At 38.5% G+C, this 17751-nt stretch overlaps 1 protein-coding gene across 2 annotated transcripts in view; it reads right to left on the minus strand.

Annotated features, from left to right (window-relative positions):
• Window positions 1-3039: 3039 nt before the first annotated feature.
• The window catches only part of gramd2b (GRAM domain containing 2B), a 55271-nt gene continuing 40559 nt past the window's right edge, over window positions 3040-17751 (minus strand). For both annotated transcript variants that reach the window (XM_008114075.3, XM_008114076.3), the window contains exons 10-14: window positions 16249-16371; window positions 11333-11420; window positions 10283-10387; window positions 6753-6846; window positions 3040-5787 (exon numbers count right to left, since the gene is read on the minus strand). In XM_008114075.3, coding sequence (XP_008112282.2) covers window positions 5746-5787; window positions 6753-6846; window positions 10283-10387; window positions 11333-11420; window positions 16249-16371 — 452 coding nt within the window. In that variant the 3' untranslated portion in view covers window positions 3040-5745. The remainder of the gene's footprint in view (window positions 5788-6752; window positions 6847-10282; window positions 10388-11332; window positions 11421-16248; window positions 16372-17751) is intronic.

The raw sequence follows: 17751 nt of genomic DNA on the forward strand, positions 1-17751 counted from the left end.
GCCATATAAACATAGAACAGAGACCGAGACAGACACAGAGGCAATTTAAACCTTCTCCAGCTTCCAGCTTCCAGCTTCCTGAGGGTATGCTTGATATCAGCCACAGGGGGAGCAGCTGTTTCATCATCCACTGTGATGGCAACTTCCTCATTCTGACAGCGGCTGTATGATTTTTATGGTGTCGTAAATTTATGGTGTCGTGAATGTACTGATTAATAGATGTAATAGGCATTGAAATGCCAGAATATTAATCACCTATAAACTCCTGTATGGGTCCTGATGGAGCTCCTGGTGGTGCAGTGGGTTAAACTGCTGAACGTGGTTTGAATTCGGGGAGCAGGGTGAGACCCTGCTATTAGCCCCAGCTTCTGTCAACCTAGCAGTTAAAAAATGTGAGTAGATCAGTAGGTATCTCTCTGGCGGGAAGGTAACGATGCTCCATGTAATCATACCGGCCACATGACCTAGGAAGCATCTACAGACAATGTTGGCTCTTTGGTTTAGAAATGGAGATGAACACCAACCCCCAGATTTGGAGACAACTAGACTTAATGTTAAGGGAAAACTTTTACCTTTTACTATGGGTCCTTTATTAAAGGAATTATGGAATCTGTTAGGTAACTGATGTGTTTGAAAGGAGTGGTAGCTTCTTTAAAAAAAAAAATAGAAAAATGTCCACATACTATACTCCACTTATTGTGCTTATTGTGTACATCACGCCTCTAGGATAAATATGTAATGACAGTATCAGTGTCTAGATCTTGCCACTCATTCTTACCTAATCTGTTTGCTTCCAATTAGATTTACCTTTACTGGAATGTTGCCATATATGGCAAAGGGCATTTGCTATTCCCAAATTTTTCAATGTTCAAAAATGGCAAAGGATCATACTGGAAATCTACAACAAACAGGCAAATCTCCTTGTGTCTTGCATCAACATGAAAAAATCCTAATAGGCATGTTGTGCTTCTGAGACCAGAAAGGGAAAGAGAGTCTCAGCAATAACCTCTATTTTTACCATCTTTCTAAATGACTCAAACCTTTTGTAAAAAATTAAGACTTAAAATTAAGTGATGGGGCAAAGTTAGTCTGCAGTCTGTACAGAATTATTCAAATTAAGCAGATTTGCATCTAGTTTGCATAATTTAGTCTGTTTCTGCTGTGAAAAAAGGAATAGTGGACCTCAGGGATGATTCCTTTCCAACCACTGGAAATCTTACTCCACTTTCTGCAATCTTCTGAGGGATTGCATTGTCAGTATATTTTCCATATCTTTCCCAGCAGTCCATACACAGGGGATTTAAAGAAAAGAAAAGAAAAAAGAAAGCAGGATGCTTGGTACTCAATGTTTTGATGCCAGTGCCAAATTCCAGAGTGGTTTTGTATTTGCATAGAAGCTCAGTACACACACAGCTGCATGTAAGCAGAAGAGTTCCAACATCTGTCTAGTGCAAATGTGGACCCTCCAGATGTTGATATCTAATTCCCACCAGTCAATAACGAGGAATGTTGCAAGTTGAACTCCAACAACTCATATTAAACTATTTTAACTCATTTAATCTTCTTTTTAATTTGTTAAATGATTGAATATTGGGGGGAGGGGTTGCCTTTCAACATCATGTGCATTATTTGGACTGTTTTAAATTGTTAGATTGCTAGATTGCTTTTATTGTATGCCTCGCAATAAGGGCAGGATATCAATATTTTAATTAATAAATAATGAGTAAATAACAGGAAGTGCACACAATTCCAACCATTTGTCTAATGCAGGGGTCCTTAAACTTTTTAAGTGGAGGTTGGTTCACGGTCCCTCAGATTGTTGGGGGGCTGGACTATGATGAAATTGTCCAAAATTAGGATTGTTGTTGTGTGCCTTCAAGTCGTTTCAGACCTAGGTCAACCCTAAGTCTAAAGTTTATGACAGGGGCCAGGTAAATGACCTTGGAGGGCTGCATCCGGCCCGTGGGCCTTAGTTTGGAGACCCCTGGTCTACTGCATCAGTATCTAAAACTTTTGTTTACTGAAGCATTATGTGATCTATTTTAGTCACAATTTACAAAAGTGGGGCTGGTGGCAACAGGTGCATTTCCATTGTAGAATTAATGCAGTTTCATACCACTTTAACTGCCATAGCTTGATGCTATGGAATCCTGTGAGTTGTAGTTGGCTAGGCACCAGCACTCTTTGGCAAAGAAAGCTAAAGATCTTGTAAAATCACAGCTCCCATGATTCCATTGAGTCATGGCAGTTTAAAGTGGTGTCAAACTACAATCACCCTATGTAGCAGATACACCTAATGTTGCATTCAGTGCTCCTTTTCCCTAGTTTTCTGTTCCTTCTCCCCAAGGAGGCTGTATTCTGTGGCTACTGAGAATTCCTATCAATACAGAGGAATTTATAATCCCATACTACACCACAATATTATTTTGATTCCACTTTAACTGCCGTGGTTGCTTCCTACAGAATCTTGTGGTTTACAGTTTTTGTGTCACTAAAACCCTCTGGTAGAGCATTCTAAATACCATAACTCACCAAATTGTGAAGTTCATGATTCTATAGAATGTAGCCATGGCTGCTAAAGTCTCATAGTGCTATAATTTCGTAGTGTAAAGAGACATATGTTGAATAATCTAGGTCAGTATTGTCAGTTCTTCTTGCAGGCAGGTTTCTGTCTTAGGCGTACCCACAAATCCCTAATATTTCCTGTTGGTTTATAGTAGTCAAGCTTGTTCCCACTTAGCTCCCAAAAACAGGTGACACTGGGTGTGCCCAAGATGGTATAATTATTGAGTAGTGTATCACCTTGATAAAATGGTAAAAACCTTTGAGGATTTAGCACTTTCTCGGCTGTACATTATGCTACTTTGGCTACATAAACAATGACACTGATCAGAAGGAAGTGGTCATATGAAATAATGCATCACTTGAAGTCATTGTTACACTTAATACCTTCTTTGCTCCAATGTTCAGATTAGTCTCCAATCCAGATACCTCTAAAAGAAAAGGAATAAAAACCCAAACAAACCAACAACTATATGATTTACATTTTTGGAAATAATTTATTATAAAAACAAATAAATTACATTTCACAGAAATGATAAGATATATTTTGACTGTGTAAACAGAAGAATGTATTTTATATATTGATACTTTAAATAACATTTGTGTGAACCAAACCATACGGCAAATAAAAATAATAGAATCACTGTGTTTTTCCTGGGTAAGGCACTGTGAAGAGAATGGTATAGGTCAGAAGATGTTATGGGTGATGTAATAGCAAAAAAAATTTTTGTTTATAAACGATTGATGTTCATTACATGCTCATTACATCTTCCTGTTTGACATTTTGTTCTCACCAATTTGCCATTCTCTTAACAGACTGAACGAGGCAATATAATAAAGTCCCACTGAAAATCTACCATGTTGCAACTCCAAAATCCTATTAGGCAAGTGATTAAAATCTAGACACCAGAGCCGGCCCTAGGTATTTTTCAAGTGTAGGCGAACAGAATTTTGTTGCCCCCCCCCCAAACCAATAACTGAAAAATAAAAGCATTGGATAAGCGAAAATGTTGGATAATAAGGAGGGATTAAGGAAACGCCTATTAAACATCAAATTACATTAAGCTTTTACAAATTAAGCACCAAAACATCACGTTTTACAACAAATCAACAGAAAAAGCAGTCTTGACTGCACCCCCGTATGTTTTGCGCCCCAAGTGACCGCTTAATTCAGCTCATTGTTGGACCGGCTCTGCTAGACACACAAAGATCTTAAAATCATTTGGAACCAAACTGGCTCATGCCAAAATTATACCTATTTTACTAGCTTGTCAGTCTGCCCTGAGCTTAATTCAAAGTAAAACTTCAATGATAGCTTCTAGAAGGATTTAATTTAATTGAAAATGTAATTTAATGGAAAATAATTTGGTTAAAACAAATATATATTATTCATTGTGTTGTGACAGTTTTCATGACTTTGTGGAGTGTATTTTCAAAAACAAATACAACAGTTAAATGTCAGGCAATCTATTGCATAAATTAATTGCCTTTATGTCATTAAGTTTTGTATCTCCATGGCATTAAATCAGCTAAATCTAGCTGGTATTTCCCACTTCCAGAAAAACGTATGGGATACATTCAAGTCAGCTGGGTTATATCTGGACCCCACTAATATTAACATAAAAATTATTCACAATGAACTTGTCCTTAGGATTTCAAAATATTATAAATGTATTATCTTTGGAGACTTCGCTTGCATTGCATTTGCTGCAGCACACCAACTCAGGGCTCTTCTACACAGGCTTCCAAGCCATCAAAAGTTTTTCACCATTTATTCTGCATTAATTTAACACCTGCAAAGATCCAGACCTTAAGGTAAGGTTCCTCCTCCCCACCCCACCTCCTGACACATACATTTTGTGCATCATGAGTAATCTGCAGAGGGGCTTGTACTGCTGGCAGGCCCCTTGGGTTAGGTTTTTTTTGGGGAATGGGGCTGAAGGGAGCTGGATGCCATCCCCTGAAGGAAAGCCAGGGTTGTGGGGACAAAATCTCAGGAGTAACATAACCCAGTTCCTCCCAAGATTTTTAACAGTGAGAATGGCTCTCAATCTTTTGGAAACTGATTTCTACACTTGAGTTGAACCCAGCTGTATGGAAATGAAGACTGTGGACTTTTCAACTGGATCTTGTGATATGTCTTAATCTCCTGACATAAAAAAGATCAGTAGCAACTGAAGCTTAATACTACCCGATCCCCTCCCCAAACACAAAAACATCCTCTATAGACCAAGAATGGATTCAACTGATAAATTTCTTTCACAAGTGGAACAAGACCATTTGGAAGCTCTAAATGGAAAATGCCAAGTCCCAATCAGAAAGAACATGATTAAGGAGAAACAAAGAACTCTTTCAAACTCCCTAATAACAGCACCGTGTTTCCACTTTAATAGCAACGGCTTCTATTTATGGAATCCTGGGGTTTGCAGTTTAGGGAGTGATACTTAGAATTCTCAACCAGAAACCTCTAGTTCACTGCTTCTTAAATTGTGGGCCCCAAACCCAAAATTGACCCTTTAGGTCAATGTTGGGGTCACAACATATTTGGCAACAGGTTTCTGAATGCCATCCATTTACACAAATCTGTTAGCAACAATGTGCAGTGTTTATAGTAGACAATTCAAAAAATGCTTCAGCTTTACTCCACAAAAAGGAAATCCAGCCTGTTTAGCAAGCCTAGCTAATTTATTATCAGTAAATGTTTGAAGTTATGTTTATTTTATATATCTCTATGCCCGGGCAGAAAGGGGTCACGAGTTTAAAAAGTTTACAAAGCCTTGCTCTAGTGTCTCCTCAAACTACAAACACAGAGATTCCATAGGAGGTGGTCATGACAGTTAAAGTGGGATCATAGTGTTATTAAAACCATGATTTTTCCTTAACCCATCCACTTTTAGAGAGAATGTAACACAGTTCAAGAAAATGGAATTGCTACAGATTTGAGCAATACAACGAAGTGTTATGATCAGTCTTCTCAATTATTCACACAGCATTATAGATAGCAGAAAGGCATCTTCCTTTGACCAGGCACACATTATTCACAACTTCCAAAGAAGGGCAGATTTGGGTGAAGCTGAAGGACATACACACTCTGGGACACAAAACCTGAAACCACCTTCAGAGTTGTTCATCAGGAGAATAAAACGGAAGGAGGAATAAGATAGTCCAAAGGAAACTGGCAATTCATTCTTTGTCTTCCAGGAGTCTTTGTAAATTGCTCTGTATCTTTAAGAAAGAAAAATACAAAAAAAAGGTTATGGAGAAAAGTTCCTTTTACTTACGTAATATATGAATTTTCATTTATGCAATCCATCTAAGTTAGATCGCTTTTATTTATATACTAGCATCACACCAGCATAAATTCCATGTGCTTGCTTAGTCTTCTGCATCATGGCTTCCTCTCATATCTGAACTGAGCCACTATTAATGGCTACAACATTTTGAGTAAGGGAAATGGAACAAATTATTTTCAGAAAAAGGAATCCTAAAAGGACAAGACAAGGAGTTGGGAGATATATTTCTTATTTAAAGTTATTTTACTGTATAGTGCGATTAACAACATAATCTTTTATTTGCCTGGTTGTAAGTATGGCCTACTGAATTTGGTTTACTCTCAGGGCATAAAGTTGGTAAGGAACTGTAGCCTAATTTTGCCAAGTGCACAGAGGCCATCTGCCTAGTTTTGGGCTCCAGTCTTCCTTGTGGAGGTTACCAAAGGCATTTACATTTGCAGGTGGTAAATTAACAAAAAACAGACAGAATATTCAAGGTGCAGGCAACAATTTAACACATATTGCTAACCCCATCCAATGAAATTCAAGGAATGATTTTTACTGTTTTTGGTATGAACACAAGTATGCTAGTTCACACTTTGTAAAAGAGCTGTTCTAAAAGGATGCTTTCTAATGGAAGGTTGCAGCATGTGAAATGCATCGCCACATTCAGTGTTCAGTATGTATTCTTAGTATGTTCCTAGAATGTAATCCAGTTTGCTAGTTGTTCTGAAAAAGGAGATACTGTACTTGTGAGATGCTATTCCTCTCTGGAAGGGTGAGTTCATATACTACAATTCTCCATGCAAAGATCATTCCACTGCATTTTTGTAGGACAAAGGGCATGTACAGCATCTGGCTCCCTTTGGTTACGTGTTATAGCCTAACAAATATGTTTTAGCAATTCTCCATATTTACCTTTTCCAGTCTGATAAGATTTGCTGTTAGTTCTTCGCAGAGACTGTCAGCATTAAGGTTCAGATAGGATGCCAGGCCTTCCTGTACTGGATGTCTGACAGATAGAATATGGATAGAAAAAAGGAGAGAGAACAATTAATTTTATTTCATTTAAAATGCTTAGAAACCAACCTTTAGGGCAAACCCTTCCACAGTAGCAAATATTAAATATCTTAAAGCACACTAAATAGCAGCAAAAGCAATAAAACAATAGTAAACACAAATGGTTTATTATGGTGTTGTACTATGCTAGACAACACCATATACAGAATCACATCCGATAAAATCTGGATTCAATTATAGAGCCAAGATAAAGAGTTTCATCTTGAAGGCCTGCTTGAGGACCTGTTATGTGGCCCACCTCCATTTGATGGGTCAGCTAGGGCTACTGGAATTACCAGTGCAACACCATGTGGAAGGCCTGCCAATTATTTGTCCTTGTTTTAGAAGCTTCAAAGAAGGAAAGGTGTCCATTGGCTCAGAATGGACACAGAAACTAAAGATTCTTTTCACACTATGTATTTATCTCATGGAATCTGGAGTTTGGTAAGGCTCTGGTATTATAATTAATTGTGTGCATATATGTCCCATGCCCAATAGGATACAACTGCTGCTGCTCAGTCATTTAGTCGTCTCTGACTCTTCGTGACCTCATGAACCAGTCCACGCCAGAGCTGCCTGTCGGCCGTCACCGCCTCCAGTTACTTCAAGGTCAAGCCAGTCACTTCAAGGATACCGTCCATCCATCTTGCCCTTGGTCGGCCTCTCTTCCTTTTTCCTTCCATTTCCCCCAGCATCGTGATCTTTTCCAAGCTTTTCTGTCTCCTCATGATATGGCCAAAACACTTCAGCTTTGCCTCTAATATCCTTCCCTCCAGTGAGCAGCCGGGCATTATTTCCTGGAGAATGGACTGGTTGGATCTTCTTGTGGTCCAAGGCACTCTCAGGATTTTCCTCCAGCACCAGAGTTAAAAACGTCTATCCTCCTTCGCTCAGGCTTCCTTATGGTCCAGCTCTCGCATCCATAGGTTACTATGGGGAATACCATTGCTTTGACTATGCGGACCTTTGTTGCCAGTGTGATGTCTCTGCTCTTCACTATTTTGTCAAGGTTGTCCATTGCTCTCCTCTCAAGAAGTAAACGTCTTCTGATTTCCTGGCTACAGTCTGCATCTGCAGTGATCTTCATGCCTAGAAATATAAAGTCTGTCACTGCCTCCACGTTTTCTCCTTCTATTTGCCAGTTATCAATAGGTGTAGTTGCCATGATCTTGGTTTTCTTGATGTTTAACTGCAACCCAGCTTTTGCACTTTCTTCTTTCACCTTGGTGATAAGGCTCCTCAGCTCTTCCTCACTTTCGGCCATCAGAGTGGTATCATCTGCATACCTAAGGTTGTTAATGTTTCTTCCAGCAATTTTAACTCCGGCCTTGGATTCCTCAAGCCCCGCATGTCGCATGATGTGTTCTGCATACAAGTTGAATAGGGAGGGTGAAAGTATGCAGCCCTGCTGTACTCCTTTCTCAATCTCGAACCAGTCTGTTGTTCCGTGATCTGTTCTTACTGTGGCTACTTGGTCTTTGTACAGATTTCTCAGGAGACAGACAAGGTGACTTGGTATCCCCATACCACCAAGAACATGCCATAGTTTATTATGATCCACACAGTTGAAGGCTTTAGAATAGTCAATAAAGCAGAAATAGATGTTTTTCTGAAACTCCCTGGCTTCTTCCATCATCCAGCGGATATTGGCAATTTGGTCTCTCGTTCCTCTGCCTTTTCTGAACCCAGCTTGGACATCTGGCAACTCTCGCTCCATGTATTGCTGGAGTCTGCCTTGTAGGATCTTGAGCATTACTTTACTGGCATGGGAAATAAGTGCCACTGTACAGAAGTTTGAGCACTCTTTAGCATTTCCCTTTTTTGGTATGGGTATATAAATTGATTTTTTCCAATCTGATGGCCAATCTTCTGTTTTCCATATTTGCTGGCATATGGCATGCATCACCTTGACAGCATCACCTCCAAGATTTTAAACAGCTCAGCTGGGATCCCATCGTCTCCTGTTGCCTTGTTGTTAGCCATGCTTCTTAAGGCCCATTCAATCTCACTCCTCAGGATATCTGGTTCTAATTCACTCACCACACTGTCAAAGCTATCCTCTATATTATTATCCTTCCTATACAGATCTTCTATATATTCTTGCCACCTATTCTTGAGCTCTTCGGCTTCTGTTAGGTCCCTGCCATCTTTGTTTTTGATCATGCCCATTTTTGCCTGAAATTTGCCTCCAATGTTTCTGATTTTCTGGAAGAGATCTCTTGTCCTTCCTATCCTATTGTCTTCTTCCACTTCCATGCATTGCTTGTTCAAAAATAGTTCCTTGTCTCTCCTGGCTAACCTTTGGAATTGTGCATTTAATTGGGCATATCTCCCCCTATCGCTGTTTCTTTTCACCTTCCTTCTTTCTTGGGCTACTTCCAGTGTCTCAACAGACAACCATCTTGCCTTCTTGGTTTTCTTTTTCTTTGGGATTGTGACGCCTCAGGGCAGCGTGAGCACTGGGAACCAGACACTGAGGCCAATAAACAATCTAATATCTTTATTAAAGAAATAAAGGAGACAACTAAAAATAAGCAGAGTATATAGTCCAGCAATAGTCCTTTCAGAAAAGGTCAAATATAGTCCAGTAATATGAAAGTAGATGTCCAGTATTAGAGTTCAAAGTTTTAAATCCGATAACCAAAACACACTCAAACTTCTAGGCTGTTTGAGTGGGGATTATAGCAAGGTCTGTCAAAGAGTTCCAGGTTTCAATTCTGAGGCTAGGATACAAGGCAAGGCAAAGTTAGTCGTGGTAGAGCTGAATCGCTGTCCAGGCTTGGCAGGGAGACGAGATGCAATGCCCAGTCTACTCGAGAGTAGCGCGCTGCAGAAACTAGAGTAGATGTGAATTCCTCAACTGACACGTTGACACCGCAAAGGTCAATCGGCGCCCAGAACTTTTATGGGACTACAATCTCCCCTCCAGCCAGGTGTCTGAACACTCTTTCCCAAGGGAAAGTGGACTAAAGTCAACAACTTGCCAGATGCAACCCTCCTGGGAAACTCTCAAGGGAACTGGCTTAATTAGCGCTTGCTCTCTCCGCTAATCTAGCGCTTTTTTTCTTATTCTGCTTCTCCGAGCGAGATGTTTCCCAAAACAATCTTCAGTCAAAAGGAGCGCTCTCTGGAGAACCGGGCTCTGGCTCAAGGGCCTTTTTAATTAACTGTGGGCTAAAACTGTCAACAGGGGACATCTGGAAGGGAGCAGAATCTTGCGGAATCGGCACAAACCCCATATCTTCTTCAGTCTGATCCATAATGGCGACGGGGTCATGACTCGAAGGTCTCTGAGACACTACAGGGATGTACTTTGTTGCTGCCTCCTGAACAAAGGATACAACAAGTAATAAATATGGAACATGGGAACAAAGAAAATGCAGGCTTACTCATTAATATATGAATCCCTGAAGGAAGTCATGGAGTCAAGTTGGTCTTCCAGTATGTGGATTTTGTATCTCATGTAGAATGTGGAGAAAATGAGTGCACAAACCCTGTAAGAGAGGTGTGGTGAGGAACAGATAAGAAAACACATGTGACTGCCTGGAATCATAAGTATGTGCTTGATGATACTGGAAGTGTATTGAGAAATTGTGTTACCTTAATTAGCCATGATTAAACTGTTAAGAATGTAAGACAGTTTTCTTTTGCAATCAAACTGATGGGCTACCATATAAGGCAGCGGAGCTTTGCCAAACAAAAGGGCTTTCAGAGGTTTTAATACAGCAGGTCCTTGGTATCTAGAGGAGTTTAGTACCAAGTCACATCATGGACACCAAAATAAATAGATACTCAACTATCATTATATACAATGGCACCGTAAAATGATGTCCCTTATATAAAATGGCAAAATCAAGTCTTTCTTTATGGAATTTTTGTGGGGAATATTTTCAAGCTGTGATTGTTTGTGATTGAACACAGAATCCATGGATACGGAGGGCTGACTATAGGGTCCTTGGGAACGGATATATTTTGCTATATAACACAGTAAGCTTTCCCGACTGATGTTTCTTTGCTGGCAGCTTCACTGCTTCCCCTTAGCTGTAGCTTGGGTTGTGATGCAGCTGACTGTTTGTACTGACCTGTAATCCTTGAAAATATCAATCTACTTTTAGTTAGCCTCCAGGAATTTGGCAAAATGCTTCTGGAAAACTACATAAGCCTATTATCCATAATATGAGGTGGAACAATTTAGAAAAGGTCATTTTCCCTTTCTTGCCTTGTGGAATGTATTGAGTACTTGATTGGTGTGCAGCAAATAAGAGGAGAAAGGAATGTGTAAGCAATTTATTTAGCCTCAGGAGGCCCAACTTTCTGACTATATCTCAGATTTATACTAGTGCCATCCCCAGAAAAATAGCCTGGCTCTTGTTTTTAGCCTGTTGGTATTGGTGGGTGTATGGGCAGCAGGAAATGTATAGAAAAAGTGGTTCACTTACAGAACTGCATAGAGAATAAGTATGTGGTTCGTAGACAAAAAAGTCTGGTAATTCCATTCGTGGAAGTATCCAAGGATGCCAGATGGAACTATGAGATGAACAAAACATATTTATGACTACCAACATAGATCTTGATATTATTATTATTATTATTATTATTATTATTATTATTATTATTATTATTATTATTATTATTATTATTATTATTATACCACTTTTAGCTGAAAGAGACTCAAAGTGGTGAAAAGAGGTAGAAATAAATAAAATATACAATTTAAAACCTAAAGACCATGAACATAAAAACAGAATTAAACTTAGTACTAATTAAAACTGAATAATTAAAAGCATTAAAACCAAATTAAAATATGCAGAACACTACACAACACCCCCTGATTTGGTTTTAAACATTTTCTTTGTTAAAAGACTACCTGAAAAGAAAGGTTTTAGCTTGAAGCCAGAAGGACAGCATCCATTCTGGCTCTCCTGGGCAGGGAGTGTCAGAGACAAGACGCAGCCACCAAGAAGGCCCTCTCTTGCATTTCTACAACTGAACAACCAATGGGCGAATAGAACTGCTAGATAGCTATAAGTTTATGCTAGTTGTTTTTCCCCTTATCAAATTAAAAAAATACATACAACAAGGTAAAGTAGGTTAGGTTTTGACTTCATTTAATGAAAGTTAACTGGCTTTGTTTGCTACACCGCATGAATGCAAGGCATACTAAATCAATTGAGTCTGGTGCTTATTGTAATATCATCAGCACTAGACACGTTTACGGCTAAAGGAGCCTTCATTAAAATTTACATTTTAAATATGTGATCAATGGATTAGTGAGGTCATGCTCTCAGCCCTATGGGAGATATCATTCAAAGCATAAACTGTTATGATTGGAACTACCATATATACTCATGTATGTTGACCTCATATATAAGTGAAGAGCAGGTTTTGGGGCCAAAATTTCGAATTTTGATATGATCCATAGACATGAAGAGGGGAAAGAACTAGCACCACCCCAGGGAGCTAGCCACCACTGCCATTTTCTTGCCCAGGCATTCAAAGAGGCCAAGAAGCCACACTATGTCAGGTTGGTGCTCCTTTTTGGATGGACTAAGCTGTTGTCTTTCACCATTCCACTCAGAGAAGATAATAGTTTCTTTTTGTGATAAGCATTAAGGTACAGTACTGTGGATAAGTTTATGGGTGAGTTTTTTGACTAAAATGTCTAGATGTATACATGAGTATATAGGATATATTCACAACAGTGGGGCAAAGCAAGCAACCCAAAAAATCTGAACAGCTGTATCTAGGGTTGCCAGATGTTCCCCCAAACGTGGAGGGCCAACTATTGGCTAGACTCAGACATTCTTTATTCCATCTCCCTAAGAAAGTGAGAAAGATTAATCCCCTATTTCACCTTGATTTAAGGACAGCTAAGAATTCTGTCTCTGTTTCCGAACAGGAAAATAAATTTCCTCTGTGTTTGAATGATAAGCTGTGAGCAATTGTGGTTGAAATTTAATGTATAACCCATCCCTTGGTCTCCAGTTTTGATCTGGTAACTTTAACATCTGCGATGATCCTAAACAGGTAACTCTAGCAGTGTCACATTATGAGGTATAAAATATAACCAATTCTGGTGGTGCATATAGAGCCCTTGCAATAGATGAAAGGAAAATAGAATTGGAAAAATATATTCTAGTTTGTTAGGAATGTCAGCTAAAGCAAGTAATGCTCTGTGTATAGCCGTGGTTCCCAAACTTATTTGGCCTACTGCCCCCTTTCCAGAAAAAATATTACTCAGTGCCCCCTGGAAATTATTTTTTTAAAATTTTAATAGCAATTAAACAGAAAGATATATGTATTAATGCATATGCCAAATGCACCTGTGGCCATCACTGCCCCCCTGGATCGCTGCAGCGCCCACCAGGGGGTGGTAGCATCCACTTTGGGAATCACTGGTGTATAGCAACCAATCCTTTCTTCAGTGATCCCACAAAGAAAAAAAAGTATGCTTCCCCCAGGGGGACTTTTCTTTTTTTTTTTTTTTTTTTTATAAATTTTATTTTTGCATTTCATAAAAATAACATTGAAAGTGGGGGAACAATTTGGCTATAGAAAAGTAGGAAGGTGAGTAATAGAGGAGGGGAGAAGAAAGAAGAAGAAAAAAAAAAAAAAAAGAACACACACATACATCTAGTTTGACTTCCATCCATATCTAAACCAGAATGTCTCTCAGGGGAGATTTCTACCCCTGTAGTAGTTTGCTTCTATTTCTGAGTCTGCTTCTCTATAGTAGAGCTTTTCTAGTCCCGCGACTTATTCGTATTATCAACTTATCCTTACATGTTTTGTAGTTTCGGGTATTATCAATCTATGTCTTATAGTTAACTTCTCAGTCTTTCTCACTGTACAAATGTTGTCATTCTTCTTTGTTGTAGATAAGCTAAGACTGGTTCCCAGTCCGTACTTTTTCTGGGCACTCCTTGGTGTTTTGTTATTATATATGTTAGCCTATCCATGTTTTTAATTTCCATTAGTTTGAGTAACCATTGGTCAGCATCCGGTGTTTCCTCCTGTCTCCAATACTTTGCATATATGATCCTTGCTGCCGTGGTCATATAATTAATTAACAATTCCTCATTTTCTGTTGACTTCAGTTCCGTGATTCCTAAGAGGAAGAATTCTGGTTTGAATTGGTGGTTGGTTTTTAAAATTTTTTGCATATTTTCGTGGATAATTTTCCAATATTTTTTCGCCTTGTCACACGTCCACCACATGTGAAAGAATGTTCCTTCATGTTGCTTACATTTCCAACAGGCGGTGTTCATGTTTTTGTAGTAGTATCCTAATTTCTGTGGCGTTATATACCATCTATAAAACATTTTGATCAAGTTTTCTTTCAGATCGTATGAGTACATTTGTTTCATTTTGCGATTCCACATAGTTTCCCATTGCTCCATTCTAATTGTTCTTCCCAAATTTACCGCCCATTTTGTCATACATTCCTTGACTGTTTCTTCCTCAGTAGCCCATTCCAGTAACTGTCTATAAAGTTTTGTTATCACTTTTTTTCCCGAAGTCATTATTCTGTCCCAGAATGTTTCTTTGTCCATAAAACCTTGTTTTCTATCCTTATTAAAAGATTCCCTTAACTGCCTATACTGGAACCATGAGATATTTGTGAATTTTACTTTTATGTCCTCTTGAGTTCTCATTTCTGGTTGTCCTCCCACCTGTACTATTATATCTTTATAAAGGGGCCATTTTTCCATGCCGGATAGTCTCCTTTGGCATGCTTCAAGTGGCGAAATCCATAATGGAGTCTTTGGGTATATTCTTGCTTTGTATTTATTCCAAATTTTTATTACTGCTGATCTTATAAAATGATTGCAAAATTTTTTTTCTAGTTTTATTTTATCATACCACAAGTATGCATGCCAGCCTGTGCGCAGGTCATGGCCTTCTAGATTTATTATCGATTCTCTTTTTAGAGTAGTCCAATCCTTTACATATAAAAGGGCACAAGCTTCGTAATACAATCTTAGATCCGGCATACCCAGTCCCCCTCTCTTCGTTTCATCTATTAAATTTGAATGTTTTATTCTGGGTCTTTTCCCTTGCCACACAAATTTTGATAAATCTTTTTTCCACTTTTGAAACAATGTCTGATTTCTAATTATTGGTAGATTTTGAAATAAGAATAACATTTTAGGGAGAATATTCATTTTAATTACCGAGATTCTACCCAGGAGAGAAAGTTTTAAGGTTTTCCAGTCTTCCAGATTTTTCTTTATTACCACCCATTTTTCTTCGTAGTTGTTTTTTAATAACTGTGAATTTTTGGCTGTAATGTTAATTCCCAAATAGTTAATTTTATTTGTAATTTGTATGCCTGATATTTCCTTCAGTTTTTCTTGTTCTTTTTTATTCATATTTTTCGTTAGGATCATCGACTTTTTCTTATTTAACTTAAACCCTGCTACCAAGCCGAAATCATTTATTTTCTCAATCCATTTTTGAATATCTTCTGTCGGGTTCTCAATTATGAAAATCAAATCGTCTGCAAATGCCCTTATTTTGTAGTGTAAATTTCTGATTTTAGTTCCTTTTAAATTCGGATCTTCTCTTATAACATTAAGTAAAATTTCTATCGCGAATATGAAGATGAGTGGGGGACTTTTCTGTTGCATACTTTGTCCCTAACAAAATTCTTTTGCATATGCTATCAGTTTTCCTGGCAGCAGATGTGATTTGAGTGCAGGGCTAGGGTTCTGAGAGTCCAGGACTCAGATCCATGTGGAAATAAATTGGGTGATCTCAGGCAAGCCACTTTCTCTCAGCCACAGTGGCAAATCTATCTGAATGGATCGTTACATGAAAATCCTATGCAAGTGTCATCGTCAGTCAGAATTGACATGCAGGCAGGTAACCAAATAAATTTCCCCATCTCTCCAAAGTTTTACTCTTAAAAGTGATTTCACTAAATAAAATCATGGATGTCTCTAGGTTTTCAATACAAAAAACCACTGTATGTTTTGATTCCAAGAAAGAGCCTGGATCCCCTGAAGTGTGAAGTGAAGAAAAAGAAATGCAAGAAGTATTCAGCAAATACATACTAATTCATGAGTCAGTAATATAATTGGTAGGTTCTATGGCAGTTTTAATGTTTCTGCCAGAGGCTGCATGAATTCTCAATGAACTCAAAGAACATCTTTGAAATATATTTTTCATTTTGTCACACTGTTCTATAGCACACAAAGTATAAAACACCCTTTTATGTACAGCAGACACTTCCTGTATGTGGATGGACACTTGGATTCAAAGCATAGTGTTTTTAAGCAGAGAACCCAAACCTGGTTGTCTACATCAATTTTATTCCTAGCACTGTGTATAAAAGTGGATTGTGTTTATTTACCTTTCCTTGAAGTATTCCTGACTTTATCATCACACAAATGTTTAGACTGTCCATCTGCATGCAGAACGTTTGTCTCCAACTGGGAAGCTTTCAGATGAGCTTGGGTGCCAACCAGGTGATACTCTATTGAACAACAAAAAAAATTAAATGAAAAGTGGAAAACATTACAAATAATGTGTGAAGTAACTTGAATTTGCACTTTGAGAATGAATTTGTAACACCAAATGAGAATGTACACAATTATTTTCCCTAATGCTATGGGCTATGGGCTATTTATATTTAAATTAATTTTAAAAAATTTAATTCAGTTAAAATTACAGTTGACTAACATATTACATGAGGAATGCATTCCAGGGCCCTTCATGTAATATGAGTTGTACATAATCTGGAACTCTATTTTTCTTACTTGAAATAAACTATATCTTGGGCTTCTGGCCAAAGCATACTATAGAATTGCTCTGGAGGACGTAGCAAATTCTTGAGAATTGTTTTCCCCAGGCCTCCAGTGTGATTTTATGGTTAACTTTGAGTGGAAGTTCCAGCAGAAATTGACCACAAAATTGCTTTGGAGGCCTAGAGAAAACTCTTCTCTTGATATGGCTAAGTATAGACAGAGTGATTTTATGGTATTCAAAGCTCTTCTTGTATAAATGAAACTGTGTACTAAGAGTTCACATAATAAATGGGCCGACAGTATTTATTTAAAAATCACCTGAATGTTACAAACTGCTAGTCTTTAGCATAAAACATGCTCTTCTCCCAGCTACCTAATTTATTTCATTAATGCTCACAACACAAGGCCATATCTGTATAGCTTTAAAGTAACTTTAAGTTGCGGTTAAACAAGAAAAGGAATCCAGCTGTTAACCTTGTTAAAATGAACTGCAGTGTGGTTTAATTATGCCTTCATTATTGGGAAAAGGAATTAATTATCAATAATTAATTACCAGTACAGTAGAGTCTCACTTAGCCGACCTTGACTTATCCGACATTCCATCTTATCCAACGCTTCCCCTTTCCTCCAGCATTTCCCCTTCAATTAAAGGAGCGCTCCCCAACACTCTCTCCTTTCCCAATAAGTGAAAAAGGCAAGACAAGGAGGAGAAGGGAGAAAAGGGGGAAAAGAGGCAGAAGCAGAAGCATCCTCCTTCCTTTCCTCTGTGATTTCCACGTTCCTCTTCCGCATCCGGGCACTTCCTGCTGGGCCGCTCTAGCTCGGCGGTGTTGCCTCGCCTTAACTCTTTGAGTCCTGCATTAGTATTTTAGGTGTCTAGTGCCGTGTCAGACAGATAATAGTAGAAGACTCCATATTATCTAACATTTTCATTTATCAGACGTTCTGCCGGCCCGTTTATGTTGGATAAGGGAGACTCTACTGTATTTGCAGCTAGTTACTTCCAAGCTGAGGGACCTTATCACATTGAGATCCACATGACGAGTGATAGCGAGGGAGAAGGTTGCCACGCAGTGTGGCAAATCTGGAGGGCAGCGGAAGAAAATTGT

Source organism: Anolis carolinensis, chromosome 2 (assembly GCF_035594765.1).
Source record: "Anolis carolinensis isolate JA03-04 chromosome 2, rAnoCar3.1.pri, whole genome shotgun sequence".
Classification (NCBI taxonomy): Eukaryota; Metazoa; Chordata; class Lepidosauria; order Squamata; family Dactyloidae; genus Anolis; species Anolis carolinensis.